Source organism: Apostichopus japonicus, chromosome 5 (assembly GCF_037975245.1).
Source record: "Apostichopus japonicus isolate 1M-3 chromosome 5, ASM3797524v1, whole genome shotgun sequence".
NCBI classification, from domain to species: Eukaryota; Metazoa; Echinodermata; class Holothuroidea; order Aspidochirotida; family Stichopodidae; genus Apostichopus; species Apostichopus japonicus.
The window spans coordinates 2,873,004-2,896,236 of record NC_092565.1 but is presented as its reverse complement, the minus strand read 5'-3'; the positions used below and the strand labels follow the sequence as shown (position 1 = coordinate 2,896,236).

General features: G+C 36.8%; 2 protein-coding genes across 5 annotated transcripts; one reads left to right on the top strand and one right to left on the bottom strand.

Moving 5' to 3' along the window:
• The first annotated feature begins 420 nt into the window (after nucleotides 1-420).
• On the top strand, nucleotides 421-14,809 carry LOC139967298 (rRNA N(6)-adenosine-methyltransferase ZCCHC4-like). Of its 4 annotated transcripts, none has more exons than XM_071970954.1 (12): nucleotides 421-1,088; nucleotides 3,663-3,751; nucleotides 4,541-4,748; nucleotides 5,059-5,242; nucleotides 5,641-5,732; nucleotides 6,294-6,369; nucleotides 7,107-7,302; nucleotides 8,306-8,409; nucleotides 8,825-8,946; nucleotides 9,457-9,584; nucleotides 10,632-10,770; nucleotides 12,480-14,809. In XM_071970954.1, the coding sequence occupies exons 2-12, from the start codon at nucleotides 3,667-3,669 to the stop codon at nucleotides 12,736-12,738; spliced, it is 1,593 nt and encodes a 530-aa protein (XP_071827055.1). In that variant the 5' UTR covers nucleotides 421-1,088; nucleotides 3,663-3,666; the 3' UTR covers nucleotides 12,739-14,809. The 4 variants fall into 4 exon arrangements, with proteins under 4 accessions (XP_071827055.1, XP_071827056.1, XP_071827058.1 ...); XM_071970955.1 differs by lacking the exon at nucleotides 421-1,088 and adding an exon at nucleotides 1,146-1,382; XM_071970957.1 differs by lacking the exon at nucleotides 421-1,088 and adding an exon at nucleotides 1,428-2,120.
• LOC139968154 (uncharacterized) lies at nucleotides 1,895-2,230 on the bottom strand. Its single transcript, XM_071972549.1, has one exon. It carries the CDS (start codon nucleotides 2,228-2,230, stop codon nucleotides 1,895-1,897), a length of 336 nt encoding a protein of 111 aa, XP_071828650.1.
• Nucleotides 14,810-23,233: the final 8,424 nt, after the last annotated feature.

Below are 23,233 nucleotides of genomic sequence, written 5' to 3'. Positions count from 1 at the left end.
TTAGTTTTTGTTACAGTTTAATCAATCTATTTATTAAAGCCTTAACAGGTTTTAAAGGTATTTTCTCGGAAAATTTTAAAGTAATTCTTCTTTCTGATAGCAACAGTATCCAGTTTTGTGTTTGGCAACTTGATAATTAGAACGGAATTAGAAATATCTAACAGTTGGGGAGAGCCCAAGAAATATAACGAAACTCTGTAGCTAATGGGGACATCAAGGGAAATCTCCCATGGCTCCCAGTGGGATTCTTTGGTGACTACCTGCAACCCAACAAATAACAATTTAAATTATCGAATGCATGAAGTCAACCGTTGGGTGAAACTTATTTTACATCAATGCAACCTTTCATGCTGGTTCGCATCGAGGTAAATGAATCTGGAGAAACTATCACACAGTAAATACGCGCGTACCATGCATGGAGGGTCATGTGATGTGTTCCAGGGTGGTACTCATATATTACTCTCCCCATTACGCATGATGATTTCACCCAACTAGTACGTAAATGTGTATGCGTGCTTAGAGCAGCAGACGACACCCGTTACCTAGCAATAACCGTGCCTGTAGCCTAACGTGATAGCTATACTCCCGTCGAGCAGCATTAGGCTCTGTTCCATGGAGAATTCCGTGGTTGCACTGAACTAAACATTTCCCCACATTTCCCATTTCTACATTCACTTATAGCAAGTAGTAATAACGTTAGGCCATATGAGACAAAGCTTGCCCCTGGAGCTGTATTAATAAGTAAGATCTATTATGTAGAAGGCCTGCCTTCATCAAGAGAATAAGGTTGAACGTTAGCATATTAGCACTATTTCGTAGGCCTGAAGTACCAGTACCTTCTTACGCCGTTAGTTCCCATGTCCGATCCGTCTTGGTGCAAATCTTTCACGAAGTCACGAACACTGTTCTCGAACTGCTACAGAGAAATATCAGTTTGGTACCACCCTGGAACACATCACATGACCCTCCATGCATGGTACGGGCGCCCAATTGACATGAATCCTCCAGATTCATTTACCTCGATGCTAGTTCGCGCAAAAATCTGCTGGTTCGTGGTTTCCAAAGGCTTTACTGACATCATTAATCGGGTAATTATTCATAGCTGTTGTATTGATCTTAGCTTCTAATGTAATTTGACAAACTTATGCTTCGTATTATGTTTAGTTGTTGCCAAACATTTTAATAGGCAAGTTTCCCCTTGATCTATGTTTACCTTTTGAATATGGTAACTGCCGTGTTTACGTTGTTGGTACTAGTTTAGCGACTACCATACGATCTTATTGAAACGACATCAGGACAGATAAAGCGTACTTTTTACTCGTCCGGCTGTGGGGCGAAAACATCATATGTTTTCATATTTGACAGGCAGTCAGGAAAAAATTGTAAGTGTTAGTCCACATTCTCCTGGCCATTCAAACATGGAATCACATATTGAAACCTGCATGTTCTGTGTCCAGTGAAATACTAATAGTAGTTAGTACAGATAGTCTTGGTCTTGGTGTGATACTGCACAAATCGCCCCTGATGTGGCTGTTGATGTGCAGTCCTTCAAGTTTTGCTAGTGGTGCTGCTGACTTCCCAGCATGAACTTGAAGGAGGCGGTGTTTGGTACTGATTTTAGATCAGGTGGGAGTGCGTTCCACTGAGGAATGGTGCGAGGATAAAGCGAATATTTATAACAGTTCTTTTGAGCTTGAGGAATTTTATAATTCAAACTGTGAGATTGACGTGTAGTTGGTTTGTCTTTGTCTTCAAGAAGGTTATTTATGTTGCTTGGAATTAGGGCATGAGCCTCTTTATATATGGTAACAAGTCGTGCTTTGATTCTTCTGTTTTCGAGAGTATCCCAATTGAGATCTTTTAACATGTCTGTGACACTACTAAAGCGACTATACTAATTTTTGACGAACCTGGCAGCTCGTCGTTGAACTTTTTCCAAGGATTCTTTGTGGATTTGCTGATGAGGGTCCCAGATTACACTGGCATATTCCAGTTTGGGTCTAACAAGAGCTTTATAAGCTGTTTCTCTTGCCGATGATGCACAATTCCAAAAATTACGTTTGATAAGACCAAGGATTTTATTGGCACTGTTTACCGACTGGTTGATGTGTTTTGACCAGGTAAGGTCGCTTGAAAGTTCGACTCCAAGGTAGGGATGGTGTTTAACCTCTTGAAGGATGGAGTCGCCCATTGAGTACTCATGATTTGGAATATTCTTCTTGTGAGTCATCCGCATAATGAAGCATTTTGATTTGTTGAATCTCATCTGCCATGCTGACTCCCAGTTACAGAGTGAATTTATGTCTAATTGTTAACATATTATTTGCATGTGTGGATCAAGAGCTATAGTAGAGAAAGGTGCTTAAAACCTGGCATTTAACTTATGGGAGTTGACTCTCATCACCACACTGTTTTGAATTGGGGACATCATTGATCTTTTATCTCTCACAACATGCCAAGTGTTGTGTTGGATGGAAAAAGTAAAGCACCATACAGTATCGGTTACCAGTCAAAACGTCCCTTTACCAAAACGTCCCTTTGCCAAAACGTCCCTGTACCAAAACGTCCCCGCTTGTGGTCAAAACGTCCCCGTTGGTAAAAATGTCCCCGTTGGTCAAAACGTCCCCGTAAGTCAAAACGTCCCCGTCTATCACATTCATTCACAGTTGTGAATATATATTAATTTTAAGTTATAATTTGGCTAAGTTATCAGCATGCAAGTTGGTTTACAGGCGCTAAATAAATCATGAAGGACTATATTGTTTAATTATATTTGGTATGAAAAAGGTATACACTATATGTTTTTCAGTGAATTAACGATATAAGGAAAACAAAAAATATTATACAAGAGGAATAAAAAAAGAATTTGGATGTGTAAACTATACAATATATATATCTATATAACATTTTAAATTGAGTGAAATCACTTATCGTTTATTTTTACGAAGTAAAATTTTGTCACAGGTACGTGCACCTGTTGATATTTGACATTTTGAAGTATAGAATATATCGTTCGATTACCTTTCCTATTACCCTACAGCCCTCTTTCCCTTTTCTATTTATATTATCTTACCTCAGAAAAATATACTCAAAAATGTTTCCGCCCTCATAACCGGCACTTCCAACTCCAAAAAACTGTGTTTTCAACCTAAACTATACTTATCCTTACTCTTTGATTTGAACTAAAAACATCCACACTTGCATTCCAACTGATTATAAAAGCGGGGACGTTTTGACTCACAGGAACGTTTTGACTGCGATGACGTTTTGGTAAAAAGCGAGGACGTTTTGGTCTTAAAAAAGCGGGGACGTTTTGGTAAAGGGACGTTTTGACTGGATACCACAGTATCTTAGGATGTATGGTAACCATACCTTTTCCACTCATCATGTGATATGATATTCTATCTAACAAAACACTTTGGTTGTTGGGGGAGAATGAAGTTTAGACACAATTAATGATATCAAACCAGAGGTAAGAATAGGCCACTCTCCAAATTGGAGGAGTTAGTTTATATTGTAACTATCACATGATGTATCACATTAAAGTGACGGTTAACCATGTGTAATTTAAAGAAATTACTTGGAAATAATTTAGTTTATCATCTAACTAAATAACGAGGCAGACTGATAAGCATTTAATCTATCTTTCTTTTATGCCACAGAGAGATGTCTGGGAAAGACAGAAATCTGCAAGGGTGTGATGTTCTTATCAGTGAAGATATCTTGTCTACTTCTCCACACTGTGAACACGGTACGAAGCCACTTCATAAGTTATTTAACTTCGGACCATTTTACAGATATTGTGAACATAGCAAATATGTTGCCACGAGTGGACACTCAATTAATCTTGGCCGTGGTGAAATCATGTATGCAACACTTAATGATGTACCATCTCCCAAAAATCTTATGATTAAAAGATCATAAGATAGAGATATATGCATTGTCCTTCTGTTATGTTGAAATATCCTATAAATCACAAATAAACCCAGATAAAAACTTCCCAAACTTTCCTATGCACATGTGAATTTTATTGTTTAAGTTGATGAATGGTTGGAGAATAACATTGCTCCCATATTAAAGGATCCCAAAACCTCAGAATTTGTCTATCTGTGTGCTAAAGACTTAAAATGTGTCTCTTCTAAGCTTGAAAACTTTGTTGGGTTTATGTTTCACTCTCTTCAGATGTGCAACATTCCTGTCACTTTATCATGCATATGTATATTATATCTATCCTAGTCTATCTATCCTGATGTTTACTCTGTTCTTTTCTTTTGAGAACTGTAAATGTCTGTTCAAGGAGTTGCCCATCTTGCACTTACAACTCCTAGATCTCAGGTTCAAGACTGAATATCTCTTGATACCAAGCTAATCTAGTTCATTTAAGGTGTGGTTCCTCACACACAATTGTTATATAAGAACTAGTGTTGTTCCCAAACTGTAAGATATAATTAAAAAGCAAACTAAAAGTCTTATTTGTCATGACAGACTAAATTTATCGTGAGTTCCATTTTTTTCTATATATGTCATTCTAAACACACAGGTCCTACACTGCTCTTTGAGAAATACTATGGCAAAGGCAACGTTAAAAGATTCTTTGCTTGCTCAGCCTACCGTGATCGTAAATATTGTAAGTTTTATCAACCATTTGATGAGAAGTCTTTCATTCATTTGAAAGGGCAGAAATGCTCAAAGATGAATAAAACAGAAGACAACCAGGAGAAGGAAACTTCTAGTGATGCATATTCACGGTGAGTAAATTAAGGTTAATGCACAAGTAAAAAGTCACTGGAATAAATGTCATCAATTTATACTGCTGAGGTAGAAAATATATCCTTTGGCAAGCCTATTGAAGGAATAACTGGGTTAATCTGCAACTGTTCTCCAATCTGTCAATCTGTAACTTACAGTTCAATCAAGTTGGAAGCAAACCTGACCACTTTGGTAAGAGCTTATAAGAAAGTGTATCAATAGGTTACCAGCCTGAAGATTTGTCATTATAGGTGTTTTCTGTGATTATTCTTAATGCTTCATGAATTTTTATTTTGCTTCCATATACAGAATGGAGACGTTGAGGCTCGTAAAAGAAAGAGACCGTTATTATTGCCATTCTTGCAATTTGCTAACCACCAAGACTGAAATTGAAGAGCACAGGAATCATGTGATTACTACTGGAATTTCTGATACCCTGTTGAAACAACCTAGCAAATTGCTCTCTGCCAGAAATAACAACAAGTCCCAAGCAGTAAGTCAGCAAATAAAATGAAAAGATCAATTTCATTTAGGTGTCAATAGATGAAGGATGATATTGTATGTATGTTTTCAATATCATATTATATATATAAAAAGGTTAATATTTATAGATTATTCCTTTACTATGATATTTTACAGGTTTGTCTTTATCTTTGTATATTTTACAATACAATTAATGAAAACTGTTTGAGCAGCCTTTAAAAAAAGCAGAAATTAACAAGAGAAAAACAGTTTACACTTTGGGAGCTGCATGCTGGAATAAAATTTCTCTCTGGATAAGTGTATCCTGTTTGGTGCACTGAACATACATTTAGTACTGATTCAATGTATTCATGTCTGTGGATAATATGTAATACTTTCCTGCAATTACTCTTAACTTCTTCTCTTCAGCAATACCTGTTTTCAAAAGGAACAACTGAATTCTTGGTGAAGACGATTAAGTCTCTTCATTTTGACAAAGTCCTCTGTGTTGGAGTTCCAAGGTAAATGTGCAACATACCACACAGTATGAGCTACTTAATTAAATCTCAATGTTTTGAATGTATTACTGGAGACAACTGTGAAGTGTAAAGCATTGTTTATTTGTTTTAAACTCCTTCATCACTCAAAAGAGCAAGCCTGTGCTCTTTGCAACATATTGGTTGTTCTATGATAATGAAGACACATCTCTCTATAGTCATAATATTTCCGCATACGCAACAAGAAACATTGATTACCGTGCTAAGTTTTCTGCTTTAGTATATCAATTCACTAGTTGACAAGTTAAATCATTACTATACACATTTCTTCCAAAGTATCCTATTGATTGTTCTTTCTTTTGTTTCAAATTAATGCTATTGTTCCAAGCATCAGAAATGTTGTTTCTGAACACCTCCATTGTGAACACATGATTCATGTCATAGGGCTAATAGTTTAAACTTTGATCAACTGTGGATAGGCTTTATCAAAAACCTTGTGCTAAGCAATCACATGAAGTGAACTTTGTCTTCCCACATGCATGTTTACTGATGAAAGTTGAAATATTTGATGATTCTCTTCTTCAGACTTCATGAGACTCTGCTAAAAGACAAAGCTCAACTCAAGATAGATAGCTTGCTGCTTGATATCGATGAGAGATTTGTAAGTAAATAATTTATTTACCATTTGCGAAAAATAGTAAGTACACTTATATGCTAAATTTTGATGAAATTGTGATTTAAAATTTACCTTGTATGTTACATTTGGTACAAATGATGGAAGTTTATGTGTCCTCTGATTAATACAGTGGCTTCATTAGCTTGCCTTCATATTTGATCCCTTTGAGATTTTCCTGATCCGATAGATCTTATTACTTTTGGTGTTTTGTTTTTGGGATTCCATTTTCTGAGGTACCAGTAATTTTCCAAAAGGAAAAAAAGATCCTGTTATAGCAGATAAGTCATGGTTCATGTCCATCATCCAGATTTCAGTAGAAGGTGACTTTGATTCTAAATCATAGCTTAGTTATGTTTACTCAAGTCACTGAATCATGTTTACTCAAGTCAATTAAGCATGTTTACTCAAGTCACTTAAGGATTTTTACTCAAGTCATTTAATCATGTTTACTCAAGTCACTGAATCATGTTTATTCAAGTCACTTAATCATTTTTACTCCAGTCACTTTTAGCATGTTTACTTCAGTCACTTAATCATGTTTACTCAAGTCATTTAATCATGTTCACTCAAGTCACTTAAACATGTTTTTCAAGTCACTTAAGCATGTTAACTCAAGTCATTTAAGCATGTTTTCTCAAGCCATAATCGTGTTAACTCAAGTCACTTAATCATGTTTCTTTCATCTAACTGGTTGTTGCCTTCTATTTTTTTTATCTTACTAGGCTCAGTTTTTCAGCTCATCTGAGTTCTGTAGGTACAACATGTTCAACGATTATTTCTTCTGTGGTTCCTCGCGAGTCACCCTTCAGTCGTTTCTCCGAAACCAAAGGGTGCTGTTAGTGATGGATCCACCCTTTGGGGGTTTGGTAGAGGCTTTGGCCTTCACAATATCTCAAATTACAAATTCCTCTAGCTTAGGTAAGATGTATTTTCTTTTCCTTTTGTCTTTTGTGTGTGTGTTAAAGTGCATAGAATTTAGGATTGTAAATAACAAGGAAGTATTGAAAGCTATTTTTTTAATGATCAAGAGGGGCAAGGCAACCTAATAGATCAAATAAGAACTAATAACCTTGGACTTCCAATAAAATGGCCAGAAACCAAAGGCAATGCTTCAGCTTTCATGAGAGCACCAAATCCATTTAGAAAATTTGAGAGGACAGAATGGCAAGTTTGTGAAACTGCTGAGTAAATGACAGAAACCGCATGAAATCATTCATAAATTTGTACATCTAGACAATATTTTAAACCTGTTTGCTGATATTTTGTTCAGATATTTCTGGAATTGCCAACATTTTTTAGCTTTGATATATATTGAATTTGAGATAGCTATGAAGGCACTTACATCTGTTTGATTAAAGGGCGAGGCATATGATTTTGAAGGGCATTGCAACAAGTGTTTTATCAGTTCAGTTAATGCTCAGATTGGTTAGGTTAAGCTCTGGTTGTCTCATTTCTTTTAGGTTTTAGTTACAATTGAGTGTATTTGTGTAACTATAATCTGTTTGTTTTCTTGATTTATGTAGTTGGGAGGAATGATTAATCAAGCACCATTATTGAATTTGCAATGGCCTGGTGCATAAGAAACACTAAAAGAGAAAAAAAGAATTCGTGAAGACACTCACTTTAATGAAGAAATGTGGAATTTCAAAGAAAAGTATGCTAAACTTTTGATCAGCAACCGGGTTGGCCGCTCAAATAAAGAGTTTTCCATGCAATTGTTATGCACTCTCTTGTGTTTCTCCCAATATTTATTTAAGCAGGTCACCATTTATGTACTTTTCATTACCTTTCTGTGATTTACCTACTATATGGGAGACTCTTTGTATTTCAGTTTAGGTTATCAATCACTGTACATACTTCTGTAATATTAACATAATAATAATAATCAAATACATATTTTACTCTCCTCGTCGTTGCAAAGATACCAACTCAGCAGGTAGTTTACCAGTGATGTGGATATTTCCATATTTCATGGAAAAGAGAATATTATCAGCTCTTCCTAATTTCCATATGCTTGATTACAAGGTAAGAAAGCAATGGTGCTTCTTTTTCATGTTTGATGTTCCTGTTTAATGTTTAAGGAAGAATTTTTTCAAATGATTCAAAAAGCTTTCATGACCAAACACCAATTTCACTTTGATTGCTCAATGACTATGATATAATTGAACATTTAATAAAGAGTAAATGAGTGAAGTGATATAAAGTAAGGAGAATTATTATTTTTTCTTGTCTTTGAAAGAGGAATGAGAGGGAGGCGGGGTGAGGGAGGAGGGTGAGGGAGGAGGGGTGAGAGGGTGGTACAAGAATGTATAATGTACCCACAACAATGTTAAAATGACTTTGCCTGTCTTATCCTTCAAGCATTTATCAAGATATTGATAAAAGTTAATGTCTCGGAAAAGTTAACAACTTCAAGAATGTTTATCTGGTTTGTTGTCAGGTGTCTTACGATAACCATGTGCTCTTCAAGAATGGTTCAAAATCCAGCAAAAATTCACCAGTCCGTATATTCACCGACATCTCCCCGGCAAAAATTTCATTACCAGCTGATGAAGGTTACTGGTAAGGGAGTTTACTGATCCCACAGGAACTTAGGAGAGAATCGTATATGAGATTGCTTGACTTGATAGTATTATGCAGATAATAATAACAACATTGATAACCATATCCATTTGATATCTGATTTTATCCATTACTTTGTTTATATATAAGGTTTCTTAAATATGTTATCTAGGTCATACCTGAAGTGCTTTGGGAATGATTTCTGACATGTTGTGATATTAACCTTTCTTCAGGACCATTAGTAGGTTATACACAATACTAGTGTCAAGTATTAGAAATACTGGCGTATTCTGTCATCCACCAATCATCACTGTTCCATGCCTTCCACCTCCCCACATGTGTGTTCTCTTCTACACCTCCCCCACACCCCCCTCCCCCTCCCTCATCTGGTTTACATGTAAAAAACTTAAATGCTTTGCTAAGTACATTAAATTTAACTGTTCACAATGCATTAATAATGAAATCACAATAATGTCCTGTTGATGGTCTTTCTTTTGTTGTAAACTAAAGGTATTGTTCCAAGTGCAAACTATTCTCCGCTCCAGAAAATCTCCATTGTGACAAGTGCAATAAATGTCCCTCAAAGGATGGCAGTACATATCGCCATTGTACTAGCTGTGACCGTTGTGTTAAACCAGGTGAGAGGATCTCATACCTGATGCCTTCAAAGGGAGGTACAGGGTTTCAAACAGCAACCTTGTTGTCTTTTCTTTGTATTACCTCAATTGTTATAAACCTTGAATAAAGCCTACCTACAAACCAAGTTTGTTCTAAATGTGTATAAATTAAAACATACAATTACTTAGTAATGCTTACCTTAGATCAAAACCATCTAGGGTTTTCCCTTACAGACAAAAGTTGGCATTTTCTTTCGTCAATGTTTTACTTATTTTAAACTGATGTAATTTGGTATTTTTTGTTTGTTCTGAGACATTCCATTTAATAATAATTCATCTTACTACCATAATACGATGGGGTAAAAATATGTAAATTGCCTTTAGTTTCTACTCTGTTATTCCTAATGTAGTAATCCATTCTCTTCATAATGTAGTTTAGCTGCAATTAGTTTCCCATATTATATTGAGTTTAGTTTTTATGAAAGGAATTAACTCTTACCAAGTTATGACATGCATTAAGAAAAGACACATTCACTTAATATCCTTCCTTCTCTGCTCTGTGACTTTGTATGTTAAAGGTTATTAGTAGCTGGATCATTGAAGTGTTTTTGTTTCTTTCTCTGGAAAGAGTATAAACTAACCCTCCAATTGCAGCTTCAGGCTAATACTTTCGCCTACATACAAGTTATTGCATTCTTGTTACAAAAGGACAGTTTCCTATGATATTTAATATCGTACTCATCCAGTTTTGTGGGTCAAGGAAGAGTTTCCAATCTGTTAAGGTCATCATTTATGCCTCCAAATAGGTCATGAAGGCAAGTATTGCTAGTCATGCTCAAAACTACTGTACATCTCAGAAAGTACTCTTTGAAATTTTTAACTAGTTGTAGCAGGCTGAAAATTTGTCAAATGAGCTTTCCATAAAGAACATGTGACATATTCTTAGGTACAAATGCTAATACCGGTAACTGCAGCTCTTTTAGGTTAAAATGTAAAATTGAGAGAATGTTGATAGAAATATTACTATAAAGGGGCAATTTAACTGTTACCAAGCATTTCTTTTTTCAGCCTACACTCACTGTGCTCTCTGCAAGAGATGTGAACTCCCTTCTCATAATTGCAATCGAGTTTTAGCAGGCTGCCATCTTTGTGGAGATTCAAGTCATAAAAGAAGAGAGTGCCCTCAACACAAGACTTTTCAATTCAGGTGTACACTTTTGCAAAAAACTGGAATCAATAAAATTGAGACAAACAAAAAACAGAAAGAAAAACTTTTAAGTATTTCTCCTTACACTGAACAACAAATGAGATTACTTGATCGTTAGATGAGCAAGACAATACTTCCTTAATTACTGCCTTAATTACCTTAACTATACTGATTGTTTCTCCAGTAATGCTGTGACATCCTAATAGTAATAACCTCAGAATGATTTGTGAATCATTCCTTAAATCTCGTTATTTACTATTATTGTCCTTTTCAAGAATTTATACTCTCCGAATATCTATTTTGAATTTTCCAACCTTCCGATTTTTAACTGCCAGTTGCATTTCCAAAATGATTCATTGTTTTTCCTCGGTACGTAGTTTACATGGACCTCCCATGGCCTTTTCACCAGCTGCTTATATTGACAGCTTTTAACGGGTTGGTTGAGAATGCCCATGGTCAACATATTATCATGTAGCTGCTTATTTACATGTTAATATGTCTCTAAGTAAAAGCCTGATGTTATTTTGCCATGACTGTCTTATCCTGCTCTCAGTAGATAGTAAACGCCAGAGTTTGCACCTGTCAGAAGTGTTTATTTGGCATTAAAACCCTTCAAAGAACTCTAAGCTTAGCATCTGCGTCATAGTTTATTTTATATGTGAATGACTGGATAATAAGCATGGTGTGGATAGCATGTCTTGATGGTTTACACTGGCATTAATACCTCACCATCATGCGTTTGAATAATTTTTAGTTTTCATAAAGTGCGTAGCGAACGGCGGCAGGCTTAGGGATTCGGTCAAGTGGAAGATATTACTGATTGTCCTTACGTATTATTGATTTACTTTATCTATGTTGATGCTTTGACTGAGCTTGCAGTAATAAAAGCACACTACCAAAGACTAGCATATCATGATGGAAGGTATAGCGATATGGCAGGCCTATAACGAAACGTTATTAAAAATGAACCAAATAGTAAATCTTTAATTAACAAAATGGCCTGTACACAAGAAAGGAGAGATGTGGTACTGAGTGTAAGCATAATGTCTCAGGATATTGACAAATGTACGAAACAGATAAAGTAGTGCTTATAGTAGGGATAATATCAACATGAAGATGAATGTAGAAAAGGAAGATGTATTCTCAAAATATGGTTTGGAAGGAAATGTTCTGATGAAGAATTTGAATATCATCTCAAATGTAAGGTATGTTTGAATTTACTAACGTTACGTTTGTTGGTCACCTGGGTTCTCTATGTGTGGCTTTTACAACGACATAAATATTGTTCTATTGTTCCATCATGGGAACTGTTAATATCAGGATTTTGAAGAGAAAGAAATGGTTGATTTAACCCTTGTCAGATACAAAAGTACAGATGCAACAAAGAAAATAATAATAATAATAATAAAAATAGTACTGGCTTAAAGAGAAAAATGTTCGTTTTTTTGGACAAAGTATTAATGCATAAACATGTTAACATTTGCTTTTAATGTAAAAACATATCAGATTATCAATCGATGAAGAATGTATGCTTTCTGCGTTTGGCATGAAACAGCTTCCAATAGTATTTCTCAGCTTAGGACCACTTACTACTAATATTTGCATCACTGGGTTTCAGAGTCAGCCCAGTCAGGAGCAAGTTTACCCTGCAATTAATAATGAGTTTACTAAAGAATTGTTTTGTGACTTTTCTTCTCATTTCTTTTCAGAACAACAGACAAGCCTAATATTCTACATAGTAGAGAGGAGAAGAATTTGTCAGGAGAGGAAGGTCAACCGAACGAAACAGATGAAAATTTAGAGAGAAAAAGACACTCAAAGAATAGATTCATTCTCGGAAGCAGAAAGCTCGAGAAGAGATCTTATTCCAAACACTTACGCAGAGGTTTATACCAGGATTACATCAGGGAATACGTCAGTAGGCGGAGATTAAGAGGCTTGAGATCAACAATTAGCATCACCACTTAAAAAATGATTGATAATGAATTTAAATCAAGATACAATGGAATTTACCCTTTACATGTTGATTACATGATTTATGTTACTGAATATTCATACAGATGTATGAAATGATTAAATCAACATAACAGGAGATTTAGCAATGTATGCTGATGGGAGGAAGAATGTAAGATCAATCCAAGCAAGAATGTTTCAAAGATTGCTTACGGATGTAGAGACTGAGGAGTATCTTAAAATAAGGTTATGGACCTTATCTTATGAATAGAGAAAATGTACAAATCTGCATGGAAGCTGGAATCTGAAAACTTCTTTAATACTCAGCCAGTAATGTGTATGTGATATTATTGGACCTCTGACATGTGATTATCACAATCTCTGAGTAATGTTGAAATGGAAGGCAATGTAAAATAAATAGTTCCATTCATCTATCCCACTACTGACACCAGCAAATATAAGTCATTTCTTATGTCTATTATTTGAAGGCATCATCTTCCAACTCTTTACTATATTGTGATAAAATCTTCATTACATAAAAATAATGGATAAAGAAGCCATTAATATAAATCATATAATGTTACATTGACATCTTAGCTTCTTAAACTAACTGAAACATACATATTGTAGTAATGCAGCAATCGAGACAATATATTGACAAAAGTCTAACCATACTCTATGCGCATGTTAATGATCATACACCCGTATATGTGATACATTAAAAACATTAATGTTACATTGACATCTTAACATCTTAAACTACTGAAGCATACATATTGTAGTAATGCAGCAATCGAGACAGCATATTGACAAAAGTCTAACCATACTCTATGCGCATGTTAATGATCATACACCCGTATATGTGATACATTAAAAACATAAATGTTACATTGACATCTTAACATCTTAAACTACTGAAGCATACATATTGTAGTAATGCAGCAATTGAGACAACTTATTGACAAAAGTCTAACCATACTCTATGCGCATGTTAATGATCATACACCCGTATATGTGATACATTAAAAACATTAATGTTACATTGACATCTTAACATCTTAAACTACTGAAGCATACATATTGTAGTAATGCAGCAATCGAGACAATATATTGACAAAAGTCTAACCATACTCTATGCGCATGTTAATGATCATACACCCGTATATGTGATACATTAAAAACATTAATGTTACATTGACATCTTAACATCTTAAACTAACTGAAGCATACATATTGTAGTAATGCAGCAATCGAGACAACATATTGACAAATGTCTAACCATACTCTATGCGCATGTTAATGATCATACACCCGTATATGTGATACATTAAAAACATTAATGTTACATTGACATCTTAACATCTTAAACTACTGAAGCATGCATATCGTAGTGATGCAGCAATCGAGACAATATATTGACAAAAGTCTAACCATACTCTATGCGCATGTTAATGATCATACACCCGTATATGTGATACGTTAAAAACATTAATGTTATATTGACATCTTAACATCTTAAACTACTGAAGCATGCATATCATAGTAATGCAGCAATCGAGACAACATATTGACAAAAGTCTAACCATACGCTATGCCCATGTTATTGATCATACACCCATATATGTGATACATTCAAAACATTAATGTTCCATCCAAATTTCGACACACCTTTATGTTGACACAAAAGAAAATGTCAGTGCTGTAAATTATATTTTTCATGTCTGTTACTGTGTTTCTTCAATTCTAAAGTAATCGCTGGCAAGGATCCTTTATATATTTCGACGTCTTACTGCTCACAAGTTGTACACACGCCCTCCTCAATTATTTCGAACTTATTCATAAATCCGACCCGACAAAGTCAAGGGGAGATCATTTTGTGTGTTTCATGTTCTTTTAAAAAAAAAAAAAAAAAATGGTGTTGTCTTCGTTAACAGCTGAGAGTTTGTCGCCCCTAGCACAGAGAGTTGTATCTTTATAATTATGTCATGCCTAAATGTCACTTGTTGCTTAAAGTGTAACTGTGAATTATGGCGCCATATACTTACAGACTAACGGTCGTGGAATTTTTCCAACATATAATAACTGATCCTCTGTCTTTTCTTTCTTTCTTTTTGTGTCCGAGGGTTACACAGTTAAGTGAATGTTATGTTGGCCTCAGCATAATCCACAGACTGGGTCACATCATATATTTCTCTTTGAAGTGTTCATATTTTTTTTTTTGTCAAACACGTAGCACATGGTTGGAACTTTCGCCGTCTTTGTGAGAATTGCAATATGAGCATGCGCATGTTTTCTACCCTCCTTTCATATTGGGACGTCATTAGTAATCAATTACACAATTATGTACACAATGTGTTATTTATTTCGAGACCGTCATCGTTCCTACGGAAGCATTAGCGAAAGAGAGAAAAGAGTTGATCAAAATGCCAGTAGCGTCCCTTTCTAGATAATGCCTGCAGAGTAATTTAAATGTCGGTCTTGTGGGCGCGCTTTGTATACCGAAAGAGGGGTCAGGTGGACTACAGTCCCGACGGCGTCCATTCGGGGATTCGAGAAAATATGGGATAATAATAATTCACTCTCATCTTCATACTTACGACTTCGAGAAAGGGTGGGGGGGGGTGTCAGTGACGTACCGAATTTCCCCGGGGCCCACCTATCTCTTGACGCCGCACTGTATACCAACATGAGCCCTGCGAAGTCAATCAAACACGATCTCTTTCGCTTTAAATGAAAGTAGTTCAGTTTTGAAGTTATTCAATAGTTTCTCTGTACGGGAGACAACCGCCCCGCAAGCATACAGCTGCACACGGCAGGAAAATGACAGACGACATAATTGATGTAGTTATCGCTTACATTTCAAAACATTTCTACTGATAAGAGGAGCTTATCCTCCGCCTTCCAGCAGCATCTTCAGATAATCTGATATCATTTGTCGAGTAATTTTGCAGCTATTTATTCCTTTACAATCCTTCATCAAATAAATCTTCGATGGCGATTAAGCAGAGGGGTAATAAAATTGTAACTGTTAACGTCGCCGCATGTGATCACCGGTATATACTGTATATGTATAGGTTATGTTTCATGTATAGGGCAATGTAACTATAATACGGGCATGAAGAGCATAACACATGTCAAGTAAATTAATATGCGCATGTTGAGACTGAACTTTACAGCATTAAAAACAACTCTGTCTCAATACGTTTTAGTAAATGTGTGTCAAACGGTTTCGCTGTTCTGAGAAATTAAGACGTACACAAAAAGTAATCCTGTACGGTGCATTGGGGCCTAAGGCTTCTTTCGTGGCATCCAGTTTTCAGAAGTACTATTACGGTAACATTGTATTTTGAGATTGAACAACGTGGTATGTACTTGTTGGCCATAAAAAGTAAAGGACATTAATTAAATGGCTTCCTACAGGGATTTTGAGAAGCAAATTGCGCAAGAAGTACGAACACTGGTTCTGTTTGATAACTGAATTTTCTGGCGGGTATGCCAGGCAATGTCACTTTTGGAGCAAGCGAAATTGGTTTGCTTGTCGTGAACCCACCACAACCTCTGGCTACGCACTTACGCACCTTATGTTTCAAAACGTTGAGCCTCCACACAAGATCACCCACGCTGTGAAACTGCCCTGTTTTTCTTTTTTGAACAGAACGTACCTGGCACCTTTTGTGTTTGTCTCATGAATTGTCAACCAGAATTTGTAAAGGTCTTCGAGTCAACAGAAGTCTTTGATATAATTTCTTTCCGAAAATATTAACTGAAAGCCTATTAAACTGTAGGGCCTACGCATATCTTGCAAAGAACGAATCTATGAAAAATAATCCATATACCCGAAGAATTCAGAGCTAAGTTATTGAGTCAGATCCAAATCCAACTATACTATTATGATTCCGAGACGACTTAAAAGGAATGCAAGTCAGGCCGATGTCGAGGCAAATCAGAACCCTACATGCCATCTCGCATATGCCCCTCTCCCCCTCCCCACCCCCCCCCCCCATCACCACGACCATGAACACTATACATGCATATACAAAATATGTGAAGTCAAGAAAAGCCCGCACACAGAAAAAAAAGAGATAAGATTTCTTTGGCTTGCGTTATAATGTGTACCAATCTTTCATAACATGAATACGTTCGTCAGTACTTTCAGATGTGAGTGCTTTTCAGATACGTATAGAAACTTGGACTCGGTCTCATAATCCGAGCTATATAACTCAATTACATTAGATCTTATTACGTCACTCAAACCCTTTCCCTTCATGTCTCGAACTGTAAGCTCATGGGCTTATATGAGTGTCCTAAACAGTGAAGTTAGTATGAGTTGTCAACATATATGTTGTAGTTGAATGTCACTATACAGGGGCGTATCCAGGATTTTCTAACCCGGGGGCGCGAATTACTATCTAAGCGGAGCTCCACCATCGGTTGGCGCGCAGCGTACAAGAAAATTTCGGGTTTTGATACCCCCCAGATCACCGGAAATGGCACTTCTCGGGCTTGAAATGACCAACCAAATGTACACTTTTGCCTGAGAACCAAGAATTTCCCAACAGTTGTTTTTTCTTCCATAACCTTTTTGAAGATTGTCACCAGTCACACATCCTGTTCGACCTCATTGCATCTCCTGTGGATCATTGCTTTTTGTAGGTGATTCTACGTCGCGGCCCACAATACCCGTAAGCACCATTTTTCAAGGTTTTAAGCCCATTATTTGTTCAGAATTTGAAAATTCACAATTCTCGTGAATAAATTCACTTCAAAAATTACCCATAATGTTGCACAACATTTCATCTATTGACACCAATATAGAAAAACCTCCTTCAACCCCTAACAGACCGGTCAAAATTGCACGAGTAGAGGCCGGGAAGTATGATGAAGAATGGTGGTCAGGGAATTTTCGAAAATTCAGACACAGTTAATTTATTGGTGTACAAATATTAAACCTCTCTTAACGGCTACTAATACTATAAAACTTCGTTGAAGGAAATTAAAATATACCAGATATTTCCGGACCGGAACCGAACACTACGCACATCTACAGTTTTGAGGCTGTTGTCCCCGGAACGCCATTTTCATGCTCACTGATATGATGTGATATCTGCAGTTTGCTTTAAATATTCGAATAATTGAAATGAGACTGAAATAAATAACTATTATCTGTTTATTGTGCAATGCTCCACCAGTGGCGTAACTATGAGCCTTGGGGGGGGGGGGCTCCTGGCCCAAAGGGGCCCCCTACCAGGAGGCCTAGCAAGGGCGTCCGCAGAAACGTAGTACAAGGGGGGGGGTGGGTCAGTAGGTCATATAGGTGTAACACACTACTTGATACTATCTAATCGGAGCGCCACCATCGGTTGGCGCGGAGCGTACGACGATTTTTTTTTTGCCAAAATATACTCCTAGATCGTCGGAAAAGACACTTCCCGTTCAAGTTGCATTTACACATCGGTTATTTTGAGATCTCATGTCTTACTGAGGATTTTGACTTTCAAAAATTTCAGTAATGCATTATGGGTCAGTATGCAATGAACATAACTAGAGAACTGTTGGTTGAGGGAAATCATTGAAATGTCAAATGCTTAACTTTTTAAAAAATTTTCCAGGGGTGGGCAAGTGCACCCCCCATACTGTATGGAGTATAATGGAGACTACTGTACAAATACAGTTATCAAACCTAAGCATAGGGCCCATAGGAGTTGCGCCCCACATTCTTTTCATTTCGAAAGACGCACAGTTTCAAGTTAATTACACACTGAAGGCTTCGATTCTCTATCTGCCTTCAGTTTAGGGAAGATATTGGGATTTTCATCCCTAGATATCGCTAGATATTGCTAAATGTCCATATACAGTACAGTGCCCTTTGGATTTTCTCGGGGCCTGATCTTGGGAAATTGCAAAGTCGGGGGTGGTCACACTCCATGTAGGTCAGTGCACGACCTCTAGACGTCACTAATACGCAACCCAATCACTTGTTATCGATGAAGTGGTGTGTTGCCGGATTTTGTCAAGAGGTCTTGGTACTACTGGTGAAGGTCATTAATTAAGTTTCGTAACTCATTGGGAAGCGATGAGAGGGGTGGGGCCGTAGGGCTGTGGGCGCGCGTTTTCATGCATATGGGAACAATCTCAAGAAGTGGTGGGTGCGTCCTTTTCTCCTTTTTTTTCTCTTTCTTTTCCCTTCCTTCCTCTCCTTCCTCCTCTTTTCCCCCTCTTTTTTCCCTTTTTTCTTCTCTTTTTTTTCTCTCCTCTCTTTCTTACCCGGGGGGGGGGGGAGCGCGCCCCCAACGCCCCCCTGGATACGCGCCTGACTATATATGATCAGACTACTAGAATATCTCAGATTAGTTAAAATAATAAATATTTCAACAAGGAGATATCACAGAGCTTTGGTGGTTGATGGCTACTCGAGTTTTGAGGTGGGTTATATAGTGACGTCACATCTATGATAGCGTGGTAACGCTTCTCGGGTCCTACTGAACAAGCAAATTTTAAAATTCACTGGTATTTATAAATACGAGACCTATGCATGTGATTACAACCATTGACTCTCAAACCAGTAATTACAAAGAAGGCCGTTTCATTCAATATTCGAAAAGCTCTGTGCCAAAAACTTATATGTTAATGAACTCTCTTTTGTTTGCAGACCTTATAAGTTTATGACATCGCAATTTCACTGACCATTCATGAAATGAATTATAGATTAAAAGAACAGATAACATTTCACGTTTGTTGTTTCTTTGACTGGTATCGCATCACCACATTAATGAAGGCCCTATGTGGCGAATTTAACGCAAACGCTTCTTTGATAAAGAGGACACGTGATGCCTTTAAACGAATTATCTGATTGAAATAAAACTATACACTCCTCTGAATTATGTTTACTGGTGATTGACTTCGTGGGTGTCACAAAATAACAGGATGTGACGTCACAACATTGATCGGCCTTTGATCCTTCGTGATATCAAATCAACAACATAAAGTTGAATTTATTTGTAAACAAAGTCTTCAGTTGTAAAGAATACTATATGAAGAAGGCCTAGAAGTGGTGAAATAAACTGAAGAAGAGGAACAATCTGCAACTTTTCAATGTTTATCAGGATTTTATACAACCAAGGATGGTACAATGTTACTATAGTCTCGTTCAAGTTTAGGTTAAACCAAAATATATCTGAGAGAAAATGCATATGCATGGATTTGCCCAGGATTTCCTGAGTGCCGGGTATACTGATCGCCGTCCTGGGGGAGGGGTCTAAGAGGGAGGGGGTGAGATATTGTTCGATATTTGAAGGTGCTCAGATGCCAAATGCTGGCACTTGTGTAGCTTTTTAAGCACATACACAAGTACTAGTTTTGCTAACAATTTACATTTTTAATTTTTTCTTGTGTGAAATATATTACGTACCTGGGATTGATTCAAATGCAGACTGCAGTAGGTTGTACGACAATGCAATGACGGCCTTAACAAATTTACCCAGACATTCAGATGGCAGCTCCCTGGTATAACAGAATCTGTATAACATGACAAGGGACAATGATAAAAACTGTGTATCCCGCCGCCTTCTGAATTCCGCAATCTCGTTAGCTAAAGTTTATCGCCCGTTATCGAAGCGATGTGACGTTATTCACGGATGTCTTGTTTCTTTCAAAAGAATTAAAGGTCACTTTTAATTTAATGATGAGTAATAAAATTGCCAAGACATGATAAAATTTGACATGAGGTCACGCAATGCTCGTACTTGATTAAAGTGCAATGCTCGGGCCACACAATGATTCATGTTTTAGGAGCTTAAAATCACCGCTGCGAGAATGCTGGTTTCTTAAGAAAACTGGGTTATCTTTCAAAGCGATATTTTGCCAAGAAATGAAATGCATTCGAAAACAATTTTTCGTCTTTATGCCCGGATTTTAATCCGATGTACGTAAATATATAACAGTATGTGTTTCTACCTTAAGTTGGCCTTTCGCCATTTCGAAGAAATTTGTAGCCGTATCATCGGCAGACATTCACACGGCGGTTTAGTGTAGTACTATTTCTACTCGAATGGACTCGCAACTAATAATTTGGGGTTTGTATTGCTATAATTGAGCAGATGTGAAAATGTGTAGTTTGGTATTTATAATATGTAGGCGAATCTGTAGTTTGAAACAGAATCGGGACAAAACAATGAGATTCATGCCGACAATGAAAGTGTGAAGACGAAAATACACTATTTACTACTTGATTAAAGAAACTGAAATAAACTGCACTTCAGTTTGTTTCGATCAGTCGACCACGATCGCATCTTTTGTAGCGGCCCAAAGATCATGCATAGAGACGATGTGTTTGTGTGCATGTCCACTCTACAAGGGCGTATTCTATGTAGGCCTAATATCTGGAAAAAAAAACAGAAACAATTTAAATAATTTATTTCCAGGTTTTAAGTAAAAGTATAGGTCTATTATGCCGTTACATAAATCCTTTGTTCTTTTGGTCAGTATTAAAGAACACATGTCCTACTTTAATCGTGGGTTGTCATGGTAACAGTAATGAATAGTCGGCTATCATTTAAACCACTTGCCGTCTCCGCTTTCCTTGGCAACTTTGCCCTCAGCTTGTGGCCCATTAAAACAATCATATTGTGGTCACCCTCGGAGATATGGTCTTTCTTCAAGGTCTTTGGTTAATATAAAACAAAACATCGATTTATTATGTAGAAGAGAAATTACGATAAGATGTCATTTTCATTTAAATTATAATCAAATCTGATTGGAGAAGCCATGGTAGTTTAGAACTGCATATACTGGAATTGGCAATGATGTAACCAAGCATGGCATACATATATATAAAAAATACAGCTATGTACTTGGCTATAGGTTTGACGCGTGTTGATGCGTGAGTGTATGTGTATGGGAGGTAGAGTGCATACCTACTGGATTACGTGACGCGGTCAATATACAAGGCTTGTTATGTAAGCAAGTCAGTATCCCTCTCCAATTCCATATTGGTAGGGAACAAAATTATTACGGCCTAAGAATTACAAAGTGGAGCGGGCGGTGGAGGGGGTTCCAAGAAGGGACTTTTACCAGGACTAAGTTTAGTAAAGTACTCGTCAATCAATATTCAGGGGGAAGATTCGTTGGAGGGGGGGGGGGGAGAGTTGAAAAAGTTCATCCCTTCTTTTTGGATAGAAAAATTTATCACATTTAATGATAAACCGTACGTTTGCTTCACTTTTGTGGCTAGCATTTTCAGTCGGAGATTTCCAAAACGCTGAAAATATTGTTTCATTAAAGTTTGCCTATAAATACGAACTATTTTGCAAAAAATAACTTTGTGAGACCACACTAGAGGGCAAATTGCTACAACAGGTCTATTAAATATAGTTTATAAAGCTGTGGGGAATACATGTGTTCTTATCTCATCTGCTCATTCCTGCGAGAACCGATGTATTGTTTCAGTTGGCGATATCTAGTGTTTTTCTTTAGTGCATATTGCATACCGTATAGGCCTTACTCTCAGTGGTCACTACATTTGTTACCGTAGCCATAATGATTACTTTTGTCAATTAAATTTCACTTAAAGAAGGAGCGTGGTTTGAATTTCACTGTGTGCATATAGTAACATACACAGAATGGGTTGAACCCATCATGGCACTTCCCCCTGGTTATGACTCATAAAGTATAGACTTTTAACATAATGACAGACATCGTATTTGGGGGGGGGGACATTTGATGGAATGTCGTCCCCATTTACCCCTCCACTGTGACCCCTCCCCCCACTGAAGTAAGTAGGCAGCATCTTTTGACATTATTATGAAACACATGGTTCTGTGTGTGTTCATTTGTATGTCACGTTGCGACCTGAGAAAAGAGTCCAATTGAATTATTATGCGAAACATCACGTTTATTGTATGAACAACACATCCACACACGGAAATTAATTTTAAAGTGTGTATTAACATTTAGTGAATGTGTTATTTTTCAGTTCATTATGGAGTGACTTTGTTACACATCTATCTATTGAATTACATTTATAGAAAGGGCACACGGTGTGATTCAAACTATAGGAAGGTTACAAACCGTACACAAGTTTGGGGGCTATATGTATATAATAAGCCGTACGTAATGAAGATGCGATAAATCAGGCAAATAGTGGTTTTATTTCTTGTTATGCTATACTCTTTATTCCTTAATAATGTTTGGGAGTTTTCTTGATGGGCTCCCTGTGCTGGGGTGCATGAACCCCCAGGGGGTACGTGAGTCCATCCCAGGGGGTTCGTGAGACGTTTCTGAAAGTCAAAACTAGAGTACTTTTGTTGAACTAAAATCTGATATATCATATAATTTAGTAATGTACAAAAGTATCGACAAACTCTTTTCGCGTTCCATACGCATATGTTGCCATAGTGGTACCGTACCGTGTATGGAATAAAATAATTGAATAATGGAACAGCCTGTTATGCGTATTATAGTATAATAATGACTCAGATCGTGTCTCGAAAAGTTGGAGGTTCGTGGACAATTC